At 49.4% G+C, this 14,450-nt stretch overlaps 1 protein-coding gene across 1 annotated transcript; it reads right to left on the reverse strand.

Annotated features, from left to right (window-relative positions):
• tm4sf5 (transmembrane 4 L six family member 5) lies at positions 1-10,871 on the reverse strand. The gene is made up of 5 exons (XM_072591283.1): positions 10,622-10,871; positions 7,035-7,115; positions 3,103-3,248; positions 2,019-2,205; positions 1-267 (listed from the first exon to the last, which is right to left on the reverse strand). Exons 1-5 carry the CDS (start codon positions 10,790-10,792, stop codon positions 253-255), a joined length of 600 nt encoding a protein of 199 aa, XP_072447384.1. The 5' UTR covers positions 10,793-10,871; the 3' UTR covers positions 1-252.
• Between the last annotated feature and the right edge of the window lie 3,579 nt (positions 10,872-14,450).

The raw sequence follows: 14,450 nt of genomic DNA on the forward strand, positions 1-14,450 counted from the left end.
TCCATGATAAATAAACTTTTATTTAGCACGAAACAAAAGTCATCGATTTCGGGTCTCTTGTCTCAGAACACATGTTGAATCAATGGAGTCGATGGCGTGCCCATTTGGCGTTGAGTGCCCACTGTCTTCATGTCGGAATGGAGAGGTGAGAACAGAAAGAGAGGGAAAACCCAATTTCAAATCTACACGTCGAGGAACTGCCCCTTCCAGGGTCACATCTGCATGCCCCCTCCCCCAGCCTTGTTGCCCTGTTCACAGGTCGTCATCCTATAACAGAGAGGAGAGAGAGAGAGTTAGCGATGACTGAGACTGGTAAAGGAAGGGTACCGATGTGTCCTTAGATGGGTGCCGAGCTTTGGTGGGGCTTTGAAAGTGTCTCACTCGTGGACGGATGTGTCCCAAACTGGTGAGGGAGATGGACAGTGGTGGCGGAAGGCTGGGGGCCAGCCTGCATTGTGATGCCCCCACAGGGATCGGTGCTGGGTCCCTTCTCATCTGCGATGTTCATCAATATTGAAGATGAGAAGGAGGAGGAGATGATGATAAATGGACGGGGATGGTAGCTCAGTGGTTAGCACCAGGGACCTGGATTCAATTTGGGTGATTGATTGTGTGGAGTTTGCACGTTCTCCTCCGTGTCTGCGTGGGTTTCTTCTGGGTGCTCCAGTTTCCTCCCACAGACAAAGGTGTGCAGGTTAAGGTGGGTTGGCCATACTAAATTGCCCCATAGTGTTCAGGAATGTGTAGGTTAGGGTAGATTGGCCAAGGGAAATTGTCCCATAATGCCCAGGGATGTGCAGGTTAGGGTGGATTGGCTGTGCTAAGTTGTCCCATAGTGTCCAGGGATGTGCAGGTTAGGGTGGATTACAAAGCACATGGATGAGCCTTTAAGGCCGAAACATTGAATGTTTTCAAAAAAACATCGGAGGCAGCACTTTGCGACTAAAGATTGGGTGGGGGGGGAAATGAGAACGGGAGACTGAGGTGAATGATCCCGTTGAATGTCCATAGCAGGGCCAAAGGTCTACTCATAGAATCCCTACAGTGTGGAAGCAGGCCCTTCGGCCCAAAACGTCCACACCGGCCCTCTGAAGAGTAACCTACCCAGACCCATTCCCCTACCCTGTTACTCTACATTTACCCCTGACTAATGCACCTAATCTACCCATCCCTGAACACTCTGGGACAGTTTAGCACGGCCAATCCACCCTGAACTGCACATCCCTGGGCACCATTGGACAATTTAGCACGGCCAATCCACCCTAACCTGCAAATCCCTGGACACTATGGGACAGTTTAGCACGGCCAATCCACCCTAACCTGGACATCCCTGGACACTATGGGACAATTTAGCACGGCCAATCCACCCTAACCTGGACATCTTTTGGACTGTGGGAGGAAACTGGAGCACCCGGAGGAAACCCACACAGACACGGGGAGAATCTGCAAACTCCACACAGACAGTCGCCCCGAGGGTGGAATTGAACCTGGGTCCCTGGCAGGCGTGAGGCAGCAGTGCTAACCACTGAGCCTCTGGGTCACCCCTTCTGCTCCAAATTCCTTTGTTTCTGGGAGCGCTACAAGAGTGTCCAAACATTCGAGGCCAATGGGTTGAGTGTGGGCAGAGTGGGACCGGTGCAGGTTGGAGTGTATTTTCGTTGGGGCAGACCTGATGGGCCTAATGGCCTGGTCTATACCATTGCGGTTCTGGGAATGTCTGGTTCGAAGCACCATCCGACATTTACGCAACCAAATTCCTCAGGAAATAAATTTGCGGGTAACGAGCCAACCAGGACAAAGGAGAATAGAGAGAGAGGAAAGAGGGTGAGATTGTGGGAGGACAGCTAGCACGTTGAATGGGACTGGAATGTCCTCCCTCTGCCACAAATGACTCGAGAACCCCCTTGGCCAGGCTGGGAGCTTCGTAGCAAAACCGGGGGAGGGCAGCAGGAGAGGCAACATCGATTGCCAAAGGACCGGGAGAAGACGCGGCCGAAGGGAGTGAGGCGAGTTCTTACGTCTCTCCGGCTTTTCTTCCGGCAATCTCCGCAGAAAACGCCGATGCAGCCATTGACCACCTGCAAGCCGCAGAAGACCAGCTCAATCACACTGGCGATGAGGAGAATGGAGAAGAGGGAGACGTTCCACACCACGATGTTCGGAGGGTTCTGGCAAATCGCCCAAAGCGTTTGGTTCGTCAGGTAACTGCGTGGAGGAGGGAGAGACCAATCGCGTCCGTCAGCAATGGGCGGTAGAGCCAACCACGATTCTCCGACCTTGACCACACCCCCCACCCTTCCCCCTACATAAACATTCAGCTCCCTCCTCACCAGTCATTCACAATCACAATGGTGGGGGGGGGGGAGGTGTTGGAGACAGTGGGGGCGTGGGAATGTCTTTCGACTGCTAATCTAGGGGGTGGGGTCAGGGTCAAGGGTCACAGTTGAGGTCAAGGTTACGTCAGGATCAAGGGTATTGTAAGGGTTAGAGTCAGGGTTGGGGTTATGTTTTGGGTTAGAGTTAGGGTCAGGGTTATATTTTGGGTTAAGGTTAGAGTTAAGGTAAGGGCTATGCTTAGAGTTAAGAGTTAGGGTCAGTGTTAGCGTCAGAGTCAGGGTTAGGGTCAGGGTTAGAGTTAGGGTCAGGGTTGGGATCAGGTTCAGAATGATGTTTAGGGTCAGGTTAGCTTCCGGGTCAGGGTCAGGGTTGGGGTCAGAATTAGGTTCAGGGACAGGGTTAGGGTGAGAGTTAGGGTGAGGGTCAGATCAGGGTCATGGTCAGGGTCAGGATGATGTTCAGGGTAAGGTTAAGGTCAGGGTCGGGTCAGGTTTAGGATCAGGATCAGGATCAGGATCAGATTCAGGGTCAGGGCCAGATTCGGAGTCAGGGTTAGGTTCAAGCTCACGGTCAGGGTTACAGTTAGGTTCAGGGCCAGGATGATGTTTAGGGTCAAGGTTAGGGTTAGGGTCAAGGTTAGGGTTCACATTAGGGTGTGGGTCAGGTTGATGTTTAGGGTCAGGGTTAGATTCAGAATGAAGGTCAGGGTCAGTGTGGATGGCGCCAATGTCAAATCTCGGCCTGTGGGCAGGATTGGCGGCCTACCTGTGGTTGGTGTTCAGGAAGGGTTGCTGCCAGTCCCCACCTCCGACGTCACACAGTGGGCCATTTGCCAGGGCCGTCGAAGACACAGTGAGGCAGTACAGGGCGCCCAAGGTGCCAAAAAGCGAGGAGAAGACAGACCGCAGCATCTGCAAAGAGAAAGCCAATGGGTTAAGTGTTCCCAGGCAGCGCTGGCTTTGGACAGGCTCCAGTGGAGGCACACAAGAAACATCCCGAAGATAGGGGGAGCAGTGGAGGACTCTGGGTCCGTACTCAATGGAATTTAATAGCATGGGGGTGTGTGAGATCTGATTGAAACTTACAGAATACTGAGAGGCCTGGATAGAATGGACATGAAGGTGTTGCCTCTGGTCGGAGAGACTACGACCAAGGGCACAGCCTCAGAGTGGACTGAGATGAGGAGGAATTTCTTCAGCCAAAAAGGTAGAGAATATGTGCAACTCATTTCCACAGAGGTCTGTGGAGGGCAAGTCATTCAGTGTCTTTGAGACAGAGAGAGAGAGATATGTTCTCAGTTGGTTAGGGGATCAAGGGCTACAGGGAGAAGGTAGGAGAATGGGGCTGGGAAACATATCAGCCATGGTCAAATGGTGGAACTGACGTGATGGCCCAGTTTTACTCCTGTATCTTAAAGTCTAAGTGGCAGATAGGTTAAAGGGCGCTGTTTTACTGCTGTATCCCTTGGTAATGGTTCAGCGGAGTTGCTGGGGGAATGAAACAGGAACAGAGGTCACTGGAAAAGCTCAGCAGGTCTAGCAGCATCTGTGAAGGGAGATCAGAGTTAACGTCTCTCTGAAGAAGGCTCACTGGACCCGAAGCATTAACGTTGACATCCCTTCACAGATGCTGCCAGACCTGAGAGCTTTTCCAACAATTTCTGATTCACAGCATCCACAGTTCTTTTGGTTTTTATTTGACTGTGTAATGACTTGACCCACAATCCTGCTAACCCCTGTGGCCTAACCTGATTGTCCATCTCACGTAAGATTGTTTCCCCATCCTTAACTGTCCTCGAGAACGTTTAAGAGTCAGCCACATCGCTGCGGGTTTACCCCCCTCCCTCCCTGCCCTGGAAGCCTGGTTAAGCAAAGCTTGGATTTGAAAATTGCCTGTCAATCCCTCAGCCCCTTCCCTACCTCCCTGACTACTTCCAGCCCCACGTCCCTGTGAGATCTCTGCGCTCCTCCAATTCCGGCCTCTCCCAGGCCCCAATTTTTCCCTATAGTCCCACCAATTCCCAGCGTTCCACCATTGGCAGCCTTGCCTTCAGCTGTCTGGGGTTTTGAGCTCAAGAATTTCCTCCCTCAAACTCTCTGCCTCCCTCATTCCCCATTGGTTGGCTGCCTAAGTCGACAGTCAAAGAGCCATTTTGTTCTAGAAGGCTGAAAGAGGACCTTCGGCCTATTGCATCCATGCCAACCATCAAAGCACCTATCTTTTCTCGTCTTATTTCCCAACATCGCATGTGTCCATCTAAATATTTCCTCAATGTTAAAAAAGGGTTTCTGCCTCTTTCACTCTTATAGGTGGTGAATTCCCGTTCTCCCACCACCCTCCGGTTGAAAGATTTCCTCCTCCAAATCTCCTCACAATCTCCTGTCAATTCCTTGAAATCTTTGCCTCCTGATGAATGACCACTCTGTAAAGGAGAAATGGTCCAGAGAGTCACAGAATCAGTACAGTTTGGAATCAGGCCATCCGGCCCATCAAGACCACACCAACCCTCTGAAGAGCATCCCATCTAGACCTACCACCAAACAAACCCATGCCCCAACTCTATCCCAATAACCCTGCATTTCCAGGGGCCAATCCACCCTAACCTGCACATCCCTGGGCACTATGGAACAATTTAGCACGGCCAATCCACCCTAACCTGCACATCCCTGGACATTATGGGCACATTAGCATGGCCAATTTGCTTATCTCCACTGTCTATTTCCCTCAGAACCTCTCAATAAGATTAGGAAATGGGGAAGCCCTTCATCAGGAATAGGGAAGTCTTTCATCAGGAATCTCACCCACTAGCCCAACTGCCTTTGAGGTTCTATAGACATGCACATCAAAGTCCTTCCCTCTGTTCCAGAGTCCTACATTCAGCAAGTAATCCCTTGCCTATTGCATCCTCCCAAATTCCCTCACCTCTCATTTTCCATGATTAAATTCCTGCCAATGGAACTGCCTGAGTTGACTTGCTAACAATTATCAACCCTCTTTCTTTATTGTAGTATGGGTTCTGGTGTTCCGCCAAAATTTGAAATTCTTGTATTGATTTTGATGGGTGTGAGGCAAATAACTTCTGCTAACGCCTCACTCCATTCAGTACAACCCACTGTTCTCCCAGTGGCCCCACTGTTCTACCAGTGGCCCCACTGTTCTTCCAGTGGCCCCACTGTTCTACCAGTGGCCCCACTGTTAACCTAAAGGCCCATTATCGTACCAATCACCCCCTGTTATTCCCAATGGTCCCCTGTTATCCCAATGATCCTTTATTATATCCATGTCCCACTATTATACCGATGGCCTACTACTACATCAATGATTTAATATTGTACCAATGACCACTATTATCCCAATGACCCAATATTATTCGCAGTGGCCCGCTGTTCTCCCAGTGGCCCACTGTTAACCTAAAGGCCCATTATCATACCAATCGCCCCCTGTTATTCCCAATGGCCCCCTGTTATCCCAATGATCCTCTATTATATCCATGTCCCACTATTATACCGATGGCCTACTACTACATCAATGATTTAATATTGTACCAATGACCCACTATTACCCCAATGACCCACTATTATCCCAAAGACCCAATATTATTCCCAGTAAACTGCTGTTATTCCAATGACATACTTATCCCAATGGCCCACTGTTCTACCAGTGTCCCACTGTTCTTCCAAAGGCCCATTATCATACCAATGGCACCATTGTTATCCCCAATGACCCACTGTTATCCCAATGACCCTTTATTATACCCATGACCGACTATTATACCAATGGCCTACTATTACATCTATGATCTAATATTGTACCAATGGCCCGCTGTTATCCCCAATGGCCCGCTGTTATCCCCAATGGCCCGCTGTTGCCCAATGGTCGACTGTTATCTCAATGACCCACTGTTATACCAATGGAACACCATTATTTAAATGGCACCACTGTTACCCCAATAGCACCACTGTTACCCCAATGGCACCACTGTTGTCTCAATGGAACACCATTATTTAAATGGCCCACTGTTATCCCAATGGCCCATTGTTATACCAATGGAACACCATTATCTCAATTGCCCATTGTTATACCAATGGAACACCATTATTTAAATGGCCCACTGTTATCCCAATGGCACCACTGTTATCCCAATGGCACCACTGTTATCCCAATGGCACCACTGTTGTCCCAGTAGCCCGGTTTGTGGCACTCCAGCCTCTAGGTCAGGAAGTTCAAACCCCTTTCCAGAGATTTGAGCCCAAAGCTCTTGAGTAGGCTCCAAGAGAGTGAAGTCCTGTGGGGACTGCTGTCTACCAAACGAGACACTAGACTGGAGCCTTCTCAGAAGACAGCAGAGGACCAGGACTAGCTCTCCAAATCTCTCCTGGGGACCTGAACTCCATTCCTTCCAATTAATATCACCAAAGCTGTTAGCCCCTGTGGCCCACTGTTATCACGGCTCATTATCACGATCATGGGAGCTTGCTGTGCGCAGTTCATAGCTGCCAAGTGAACCGCAACCCTCCCGCCCCCCTCAATCCCTCCAGATGTCGGGTGGTTTCACGAGGTGCTACATAAATGCAAGTCTTCCATTCCGCTTTGCAAGGTGATGGAGAGGCAATCTGTACGAGGCCTGGTGAATGGTGGGGTGGGGGTGGGGGGGGGCGAGGAGTTGTCCCCTGAGATGTTTTTTTCCGACATCTTACCCGGCATCTGTTGCCACAGCACCCTGCACCGCAGCATCCTTTACCTCCAGCCCGGACGGCGGAACACGCAGGACACAGGACCTGTTGGGCAGAAAGATTTCCAACAATTTATCAGAGTGAAAGCACGAGTGAGGAACAGGAGCCATCGCTGGCAAGGAGAGAAGGTTCTGGAATCAATGCTGCCAGCCCCACAGTAAAGATGTTATTAAAACTGGAAAGGGGTGGAAAAGACGTGACAAGGATATTCCCAAGACAGGAGGGTTTGAGTTCATAGAGTGATAGAGATACACAGCATGGATACAGACCCTTTGGTCCAACTCGTCCATGCCGACCAGGTATCCCAATCCAATCTAGACTCATTTACCAGCACTTGGCCCATATCTCTCTAAACCCTTCCTATTCATATATCCATCCAGATGCCTTTTAAATGCTGTAATTGTACCAGCCTCCACCACTTCCTCTGACAGCTCATGCCATACACGCCCCACCCTCTGTGTGAAAAATCCCTCTTATACCAATGGCCCATTGTTATACCAATGAACCACTATCATTCCAATGGTCCACTATTATCCCAATGAACCACTGTTATAACAATGGCCTACTACCATACCAATGGTCTATTGTTATCCCAATTATACCCATGACCCACTATTTTACCAATGGCTTACTATTACATCAATGATCTAATATTGTACCAATAGCCTACTATTATCCCAATGACCCAATATTGTCCCCAATAACCCACTATTATCCCAATGGCCCACTGTTATCCCAATGGCCTACTGTTAGGCCTACCTGACCCCCACGGGTCACTTTTATATCTTTCCCCTAGAACATAGAACATTACAGTGCAAACAGGCCCTTTGGCCTTCAATATTGTGCCGACCTGTGGAACCAATCTGAAGCCCATCTAACCTACACTTTTCCATTCTCGTCCCTATGCCCATCCAATGACCATTTAAATGCCCTTAAAACTGGCGAGTCTACTTCTGTTGTAGGCAGTGCGTTCCACATCCTTACTACTCTCTGAATAAAGAAACTATCTCTGACATCTGTCCTATATCTATCACCCCTCAATTTAAAGCTTTGTCCCTCTGTGCTAGCTATCACCATCCAAGGAAAAAGGCTCTCTCTGTCCAACCTATCTAACCCTCTATCTTATATGTTTCAATTAAGTCGCCTCTCAACCTTCTTCTCTCTAACAAAAACAGCCTCAAGTCCCTCAGCCTTTCCATGAAAGACCTTGCCTCCATACCAGGCAACATCCTAGTAAATCTCCTCTGAACCCTTTCCAAAGGTTCCATGTCCTTCCTACAATGCAGTGACCAGAAGTGCATGCAATACTCCAAATGTGGTCGCACCAGAGTTTTGTACAGCTGCAGCATGATCGCATGGTTCCGAAACACATTCCCTTTACCAGTAAAAGCTAGCACACTGTATGCCTTCATCACAACCTCATCAGCCTTGGCTGGTTCCTGGACACCGAGATCTCTCTGCTGATCTTCACAATCGAGAATCGTATCATTAGCCCTCTCACCCTAAACCTATGCTCTCTAGTTCTGGACTCCCCACCCTAGGCAAAAGACCCTCCAACCCTGGCAACATCTTTGTAAATCTTTTCTGAACCCTTTCAAGTTTCACAACATCCTTCTGATAGGAAAGAGACCAGAATTACACGTAATATTCCAAAAGTGGCCCGACCAATGTCTTGTAGAGCCGCAATATGACCTCCCAACTCCAATACTCAATGCTCTGACCAATAAAGGAAAGCATACCAAAATTATAAGGAGATGCTGGATAGGCTGGGATTTTTTTCACCTGGAGTATAGAGGATTGAGAGATGACCTTCTATAGAGGTTGAGAAAATCATAAGAGGCTTGGATAGGGTTAATGGTTGATGTCTTATCCGTAGGATCGGGGATTTCAAGACCAGGAGGCTTGTTTTTCAGGTTTATTCTTAAACTTGAAAGGTTATAGAAAAGATTGAGAAAAATGTTACCAGAGTTGGAGGGTTTGAGCTCGAGGGACAGGCTGGGACTTTTCTCCCTGGAGTGTCGGAGGCTGAGGGGTGACCTTATAGAGGTTTATAAAACCATGAGGGGTGTAGATAAGGCGAGTAGCCAAGGTCTTTTCCCCGGGTCTGGGGGAGTCCAGAACTAGAGTGCATCGGTTTAGGATGAGTGGGGAAAGATATAAAAGAGACTTAAGGGGCAACTTTTTCGCTAAGAGGGCGGTGCGTGTATGGAATGAGCTGCCAGAGGAAGTGGTGGAGGCTGGTACAATGACAGCATTTAAAAGGCATCTGGATGGGTATATGAATAGGAAGGGTTTAGTTGGATATGGGCCAAGTGCTGGCAAATGGGACGAGTTCAGCTCAGGAAACCTGGTCAGCATTGACAAGTTGGACTGCAGGGCTGTATACCTCTATGACCCTACGATCCCGGTTTGAAAACTTGAGCAAAAGCTGCAAGTGAAATTGTTTATTTCTGAGTGGGAAAGCATATACCTGCAGGCAGAATTTTGGTTTCAGATGATCAAGAAATGAGCCACGTCTTTGTCAACATAAACAAGGTCAGCTGACCCTGTGAACTAAACACTAAAATTAAGACAAATCGTTAAATACTATAGATATCTTAAACAGACAGATGAAAGCAAAAATTACGGCAGAAGCTCGGCAGGTCATATCTGTAGAGGAAAATATGCGACCGGATTCAGAAATCACGTCAAGAGGTGGCTGAGGACTGGGGCAGTAAGTGAAGTAGCATACCCCAACACTTCCTAATAAACACTCCCACCCACAGTTTATGGGAGTCACCTCAGAGAGGCAGGAGGAGGTGTCTACAGCCCAGCCTTATGGGACCCCCATTCGCTAGTGGGCCAAACAGGGGGACAGAGTATCCAGCCTTAATGATGATGTTTTTGCTGGAGCAGTGGAGGCTGAGGGCCAGTCTGCTAAAAGAAAACAAAATTATGAGGGGCACGGATAGGGTGGATTGTCAGTGTCTCTATCCCGAAGGTGGGCACGTCAAATACTAGGGGCCGTGGGTTTTGAGGTGAGAGGGGGGGAAATGTTTAAAGGAGATGTGTGAGGGAAGGTTTTTTTACACAGAGGGTGGTGGGTGCCTGGAATGATTCAGAAAAGATTTACCAGGGGTTGGAGGATTTGAGCAAACGAGAGAGGCTGGAGCTATTTCCCCTGGTCCGTTGGAGGGTGAGGAGGTGACTTTATAGAAGTTTATAAAACCCTGAGGAAGATGGATAGGGTGAATAGCCAAGGTCTACCCGTGTCTGCGTGGGTTCCCTCCGGGTGCTCCGGTTTCCTCCCACAGTCCAAAGATGTGCAGGTTAGGATGGATTGGCCATGGGAAATTGACCCATAGTGTCCAGGGATGTCCAGATTAGGGTGGACTGGCCATGCTAAATTGTCCTGACATGTCCAGGGATATGCAGGTTAGGGTCGGTTGGCCATGGGGAACACACGAGTTACAGAGATGGGATGGGATGGGTCTAGGTGGGATGCTTTTCGGAGGGTCAGTGTGGATGGGCCGAATGGCCTGATTCCACAATGTAGAAGTCGATGCACTTACCATAAGCCCCCCTCCGACCAGTCCCCCCATCAGCCAGACCTGCAGTGTGATGTGATCAGTCCATTCCTTCTCCGCGCTGGGGAAGATGAGAAGGACGTTGGCTATGATGCAAATGATGGACAGGGGAAGCAGGACCAGGCCAATGCAGCGGGCGCACTTGCCGGTACACATCGTCTCGCTCTAACTGAGCCCTCCTGCTCGTCAGGATCGGAGACTACCTCTCCTTCCCTCTTAACAGGTAGACTCTGACCAGCCTTTGGGAACTGGTCCAATCTGGTTCTGTAATGTCATCGCTATTTACTCTCTGATAAGGGAAACCAGTCACCGCATTGTACAATCAGCACTAGATAGCAAGTGACAAGATAACTGTTGGACTTAGAAGGACTTATTGGTGGGGGATGGGGAAATGCTATTCAGGCAAGTGCTAAACAGTGACTGGGATGTGACTGAAACAATTAATCATCATTCGCACTGTGGTAAAGGTAAAACATTAACGCATTAAAGTCATAAAAGGTTTGCTCATATCATTATGCAAATAATACAACACTCAAGAAGCTCGTCACGATCCATGAACAAAGCAGCCCCCGCTTATTTGGCACCCCCTCCCTCCCTCCACCATTGACGCTCAGTAGCAGCAGTGTGTGCCATCCACAAGATGCACTGCAGCAATTCACCAAAGATCCTCAGGCAGCACCTTCCAAACCCATGACTATTTCTATCTGGAAGGACAAGGGGCAGCAAATACATGGGAACACCACCCCCCCCCCCCCCCCCCCACTGCGAGTTCTCCTCCATTCTCCATCCTGACTTGGAAATAAATCGGCCATTCCTCCAGTGTGGCTGGGTCAGAAACCTGGAATTTCTCCCTAACGGCATTGTGGGTCAACCCACAGCAGGTGGACTGCAGCGGTTCAAGAAGACAGCTCACCCCCCACCTTCTCAAGGGGGCAACTTGGGACAGGGACCAGCAGGCGATGCCCACATCCCACAAAATGATTTTTTTAAAATCAGGAGAATAGGCTGCATAAGTTAATTATCCTCACCTTATGTAACTGTTGGACCATCAGATAAAGGAGCAGAATGAGGCCATTCGGCCCGTTGAATCTGCTCAGCCATTTGATCATGGCTGATATGTTTCTCAACTCCTTTCCCCCCCAATAATCCTTGATTCCCATGACTAATCATGAATCTATCTCTCTCTGTCTTACAGACAGATATAGGGGAATGGGTCAGGGTGGTTTGCGCTTCGGTGAGTCGGTGTGGACTTGATGGGCCAAAGGGCCTGTTTCCATACTGTAAGTAATCTAATCAAGATAAAGTCATCGTTACAAGGGAGAATCCCTACACCACGGAAATAGCCATTTGGCCCAACAAGTCCACACTAACCCTCTAAAGAGTAACCCACCCAGACACATTCCCCTAGCACCTAACCTACATATTCCTGAACACTATGGGCAATTTAGCACGGCCAATTCACACTAACCTGCACATCTTTGGACTGTGGGAGGAAACCACCAGGCAAACCCTACACCCCCATGCACAGTCCAAAGATGTGCAGGTTAGTGTGAATTGGCCGTGCTAAATTGCCCATAGTGTTCAGGAATATGTAGGTTAGGTGCTAGGGGAATGTGTCTGGGTGGGTTACTCTTTAGAGGGTTAGTGTGGACTTGTTGGGCCAAATGGCTATTTCCGTGGTGTAGGGATTCTCCCTTGTAACGCAGTGGGTGGAATATAAATTGAAGGAATAAACTTGGAACTTCGGGTTAGTCCAAGTCATGGTGACTATGACACTATCATCAATTGTTGTGAAAACCTTTCTGGGTTCTTTGAGGAGGGAAATCTGCAACAGTGAATACAGTAGACTAGATTGAGTGAAGTGCGGGCAAATTGCTGCTTCACCTGCAAGGTGTGTCTGGACCCTTGGAGAATGAGGAGGGAGGAGGTAAATGGGCAGGAGTGACAGCTTCTGCGATGGCATGGGAAGATGCTTTGGGGGGTTTGGGGTCACGTTGGGAGTGAAGGAGGAGTGGACTAGAGAGAACGGTCCTTGAGGAAGGCTGTCAAGGGAGGAGAGGGGAATATTTGGTGGAAGTGGGGAAAATGGCAGCTAACGATCCTCTGGATGTGGAGTAAGGTATGGGAAGACCAGAGGCTGTTTCGAGGGAAGAGAAGGGGTGAGAGTCAAAATGTGAGAGCTGTGATGGACATGCTATGGGCCCTAGGTACGATAGTTAAGTTCACTTTTAATTGCAATGTGTTTTGTTGTTGGCACTTACAGTTATAACATTTAAAAGATATTTGCATAGATACATGAATAAAAAAGGTTTAGATGGATATGGGCCAAGTCCAGGCAGGTGCGACTAATGGAGTTTGGGATTATGGTTGGCATGGACTGGTTGGGTCAAAGGGTCTGATTCAATGCTCTATAAGTCTATGACCTCTGTTTTAAATGGGAGACACATTATTTTTAAACTTTGTCCGAGATCCAGGTGCCCTCAGGAGGGGTATATTCTCACATCTTTGACCCTCTGCCAATTAAGACTGAGGGAACCAAGCAGGAGTTGAAATTCAAACCAGCCACGTTCTACCTCAATGATGGAACAGCCCTGAATGGCCTCCCAATAGATAAGGTCTTTTCTTGTCATAGATGGAGTCCAGAACTAGAGGGCGTATGTTCGGGGTGAGAAGGGAAAGATTTAAAAAGGAACTAAGGGGCAAGTTTTCACACAGAGGGTAGTGCGTGTATGGAACAAGCTGCCAGAGGAAGTGGTGGAGGCTGGTACAATTGCAATATTTAAAAGAATATCTGGTCGGCATGGACAAGTTGGACCGAAGGATCTGTTTCCATACTGCATATCTCTATGACTCTATGAACAAAAAGGTGAGAACAGTGATAGGGATCTACATCCCAAAGTGTGCTGGGGCTGGAGACATAACTGCGGGTCACGGTGAGTGGGGGTGATGTCACTGTGGGGCATAGCGAGTGCGGGTGATGTCACTGTGGGTCACGGCGAGTGGGGGTGATGTCACTGTGGGGCATGGCGAGTGGGGGTGATGTCACTGTGGGTCACGGCGAGTGGGGGTGATGTCACTGTGGGGCATGGCGAGTGGGGGTGATGTCACTGTGGGGCATGGCGAGTGGGGGTGATGTCACTGCAGGTCTCGGCGAGTGGGGGTGATGTCACTGTTGGGCACGGCGAGTGGGGGTGATGTCACTGTGAGGCATGGTGAGTGGGGGTGATGTCACTGCGGGTCACGGCGTGTGGGGGTGATGTCACTGTTTGGCACGGCGTGTGGGGGTGATATCACTGTTGGGCACGGTGAGTGGGGGTGATGTCACTGCGGATCTCGGCAAGAGGGGGTGATGTCACTGTGGGTCATGGCATGTGGGAAGTGATGTCACTGTTGGGCACGGTGAGTGGGTGTGATGTCACTGTGGGTCATGGTGTGTTGGGTGTGATGTCACTGTGGGTCATGGCGTGTTGGGGGTGATGTCACTGTGGGGCACGGTAAGTGGGGGTGATGTCACTGCAAGTCATGGCGTGTGGGGGTGATGTCACTGCGGGGCAGGGCGAGCAGGGATGATGTCATTGGGATGCGTGGTGCAGGGTTAACAGGTGTGATGCCATGGGGTGACATCACAGCACGAAATGGCGATTTGCGTGACGTCATTGTGTGGTGCTGCGAGTGGCTAACCTGTTTGATGCATTATGGTTGGTGACGTCACGTCACAATGCCATACCTCGAGTAGAGTGACGTCACTGCGTGGCACTGCACGGGTGACGTCACTGCGAGTCACAGAGCGCTGTTCGGCGGCGCTCTCTGATGA

Source organism: Chiloscyllium punctatum, chromosome 21 (genome assembly GCF_047496795.1).
Source record: "Chiloscyllium punctatum isolate Juve2018m chromosome 21, sChiPun1.3, whole genome shotgun sequence".
NCBI lineage: Eukaryota > Metazoa > Chordata > Chondrichthyes > Orectolobiformes > Hemiscylliidae > Chiloscyllium > Chiloscyllium punctatum.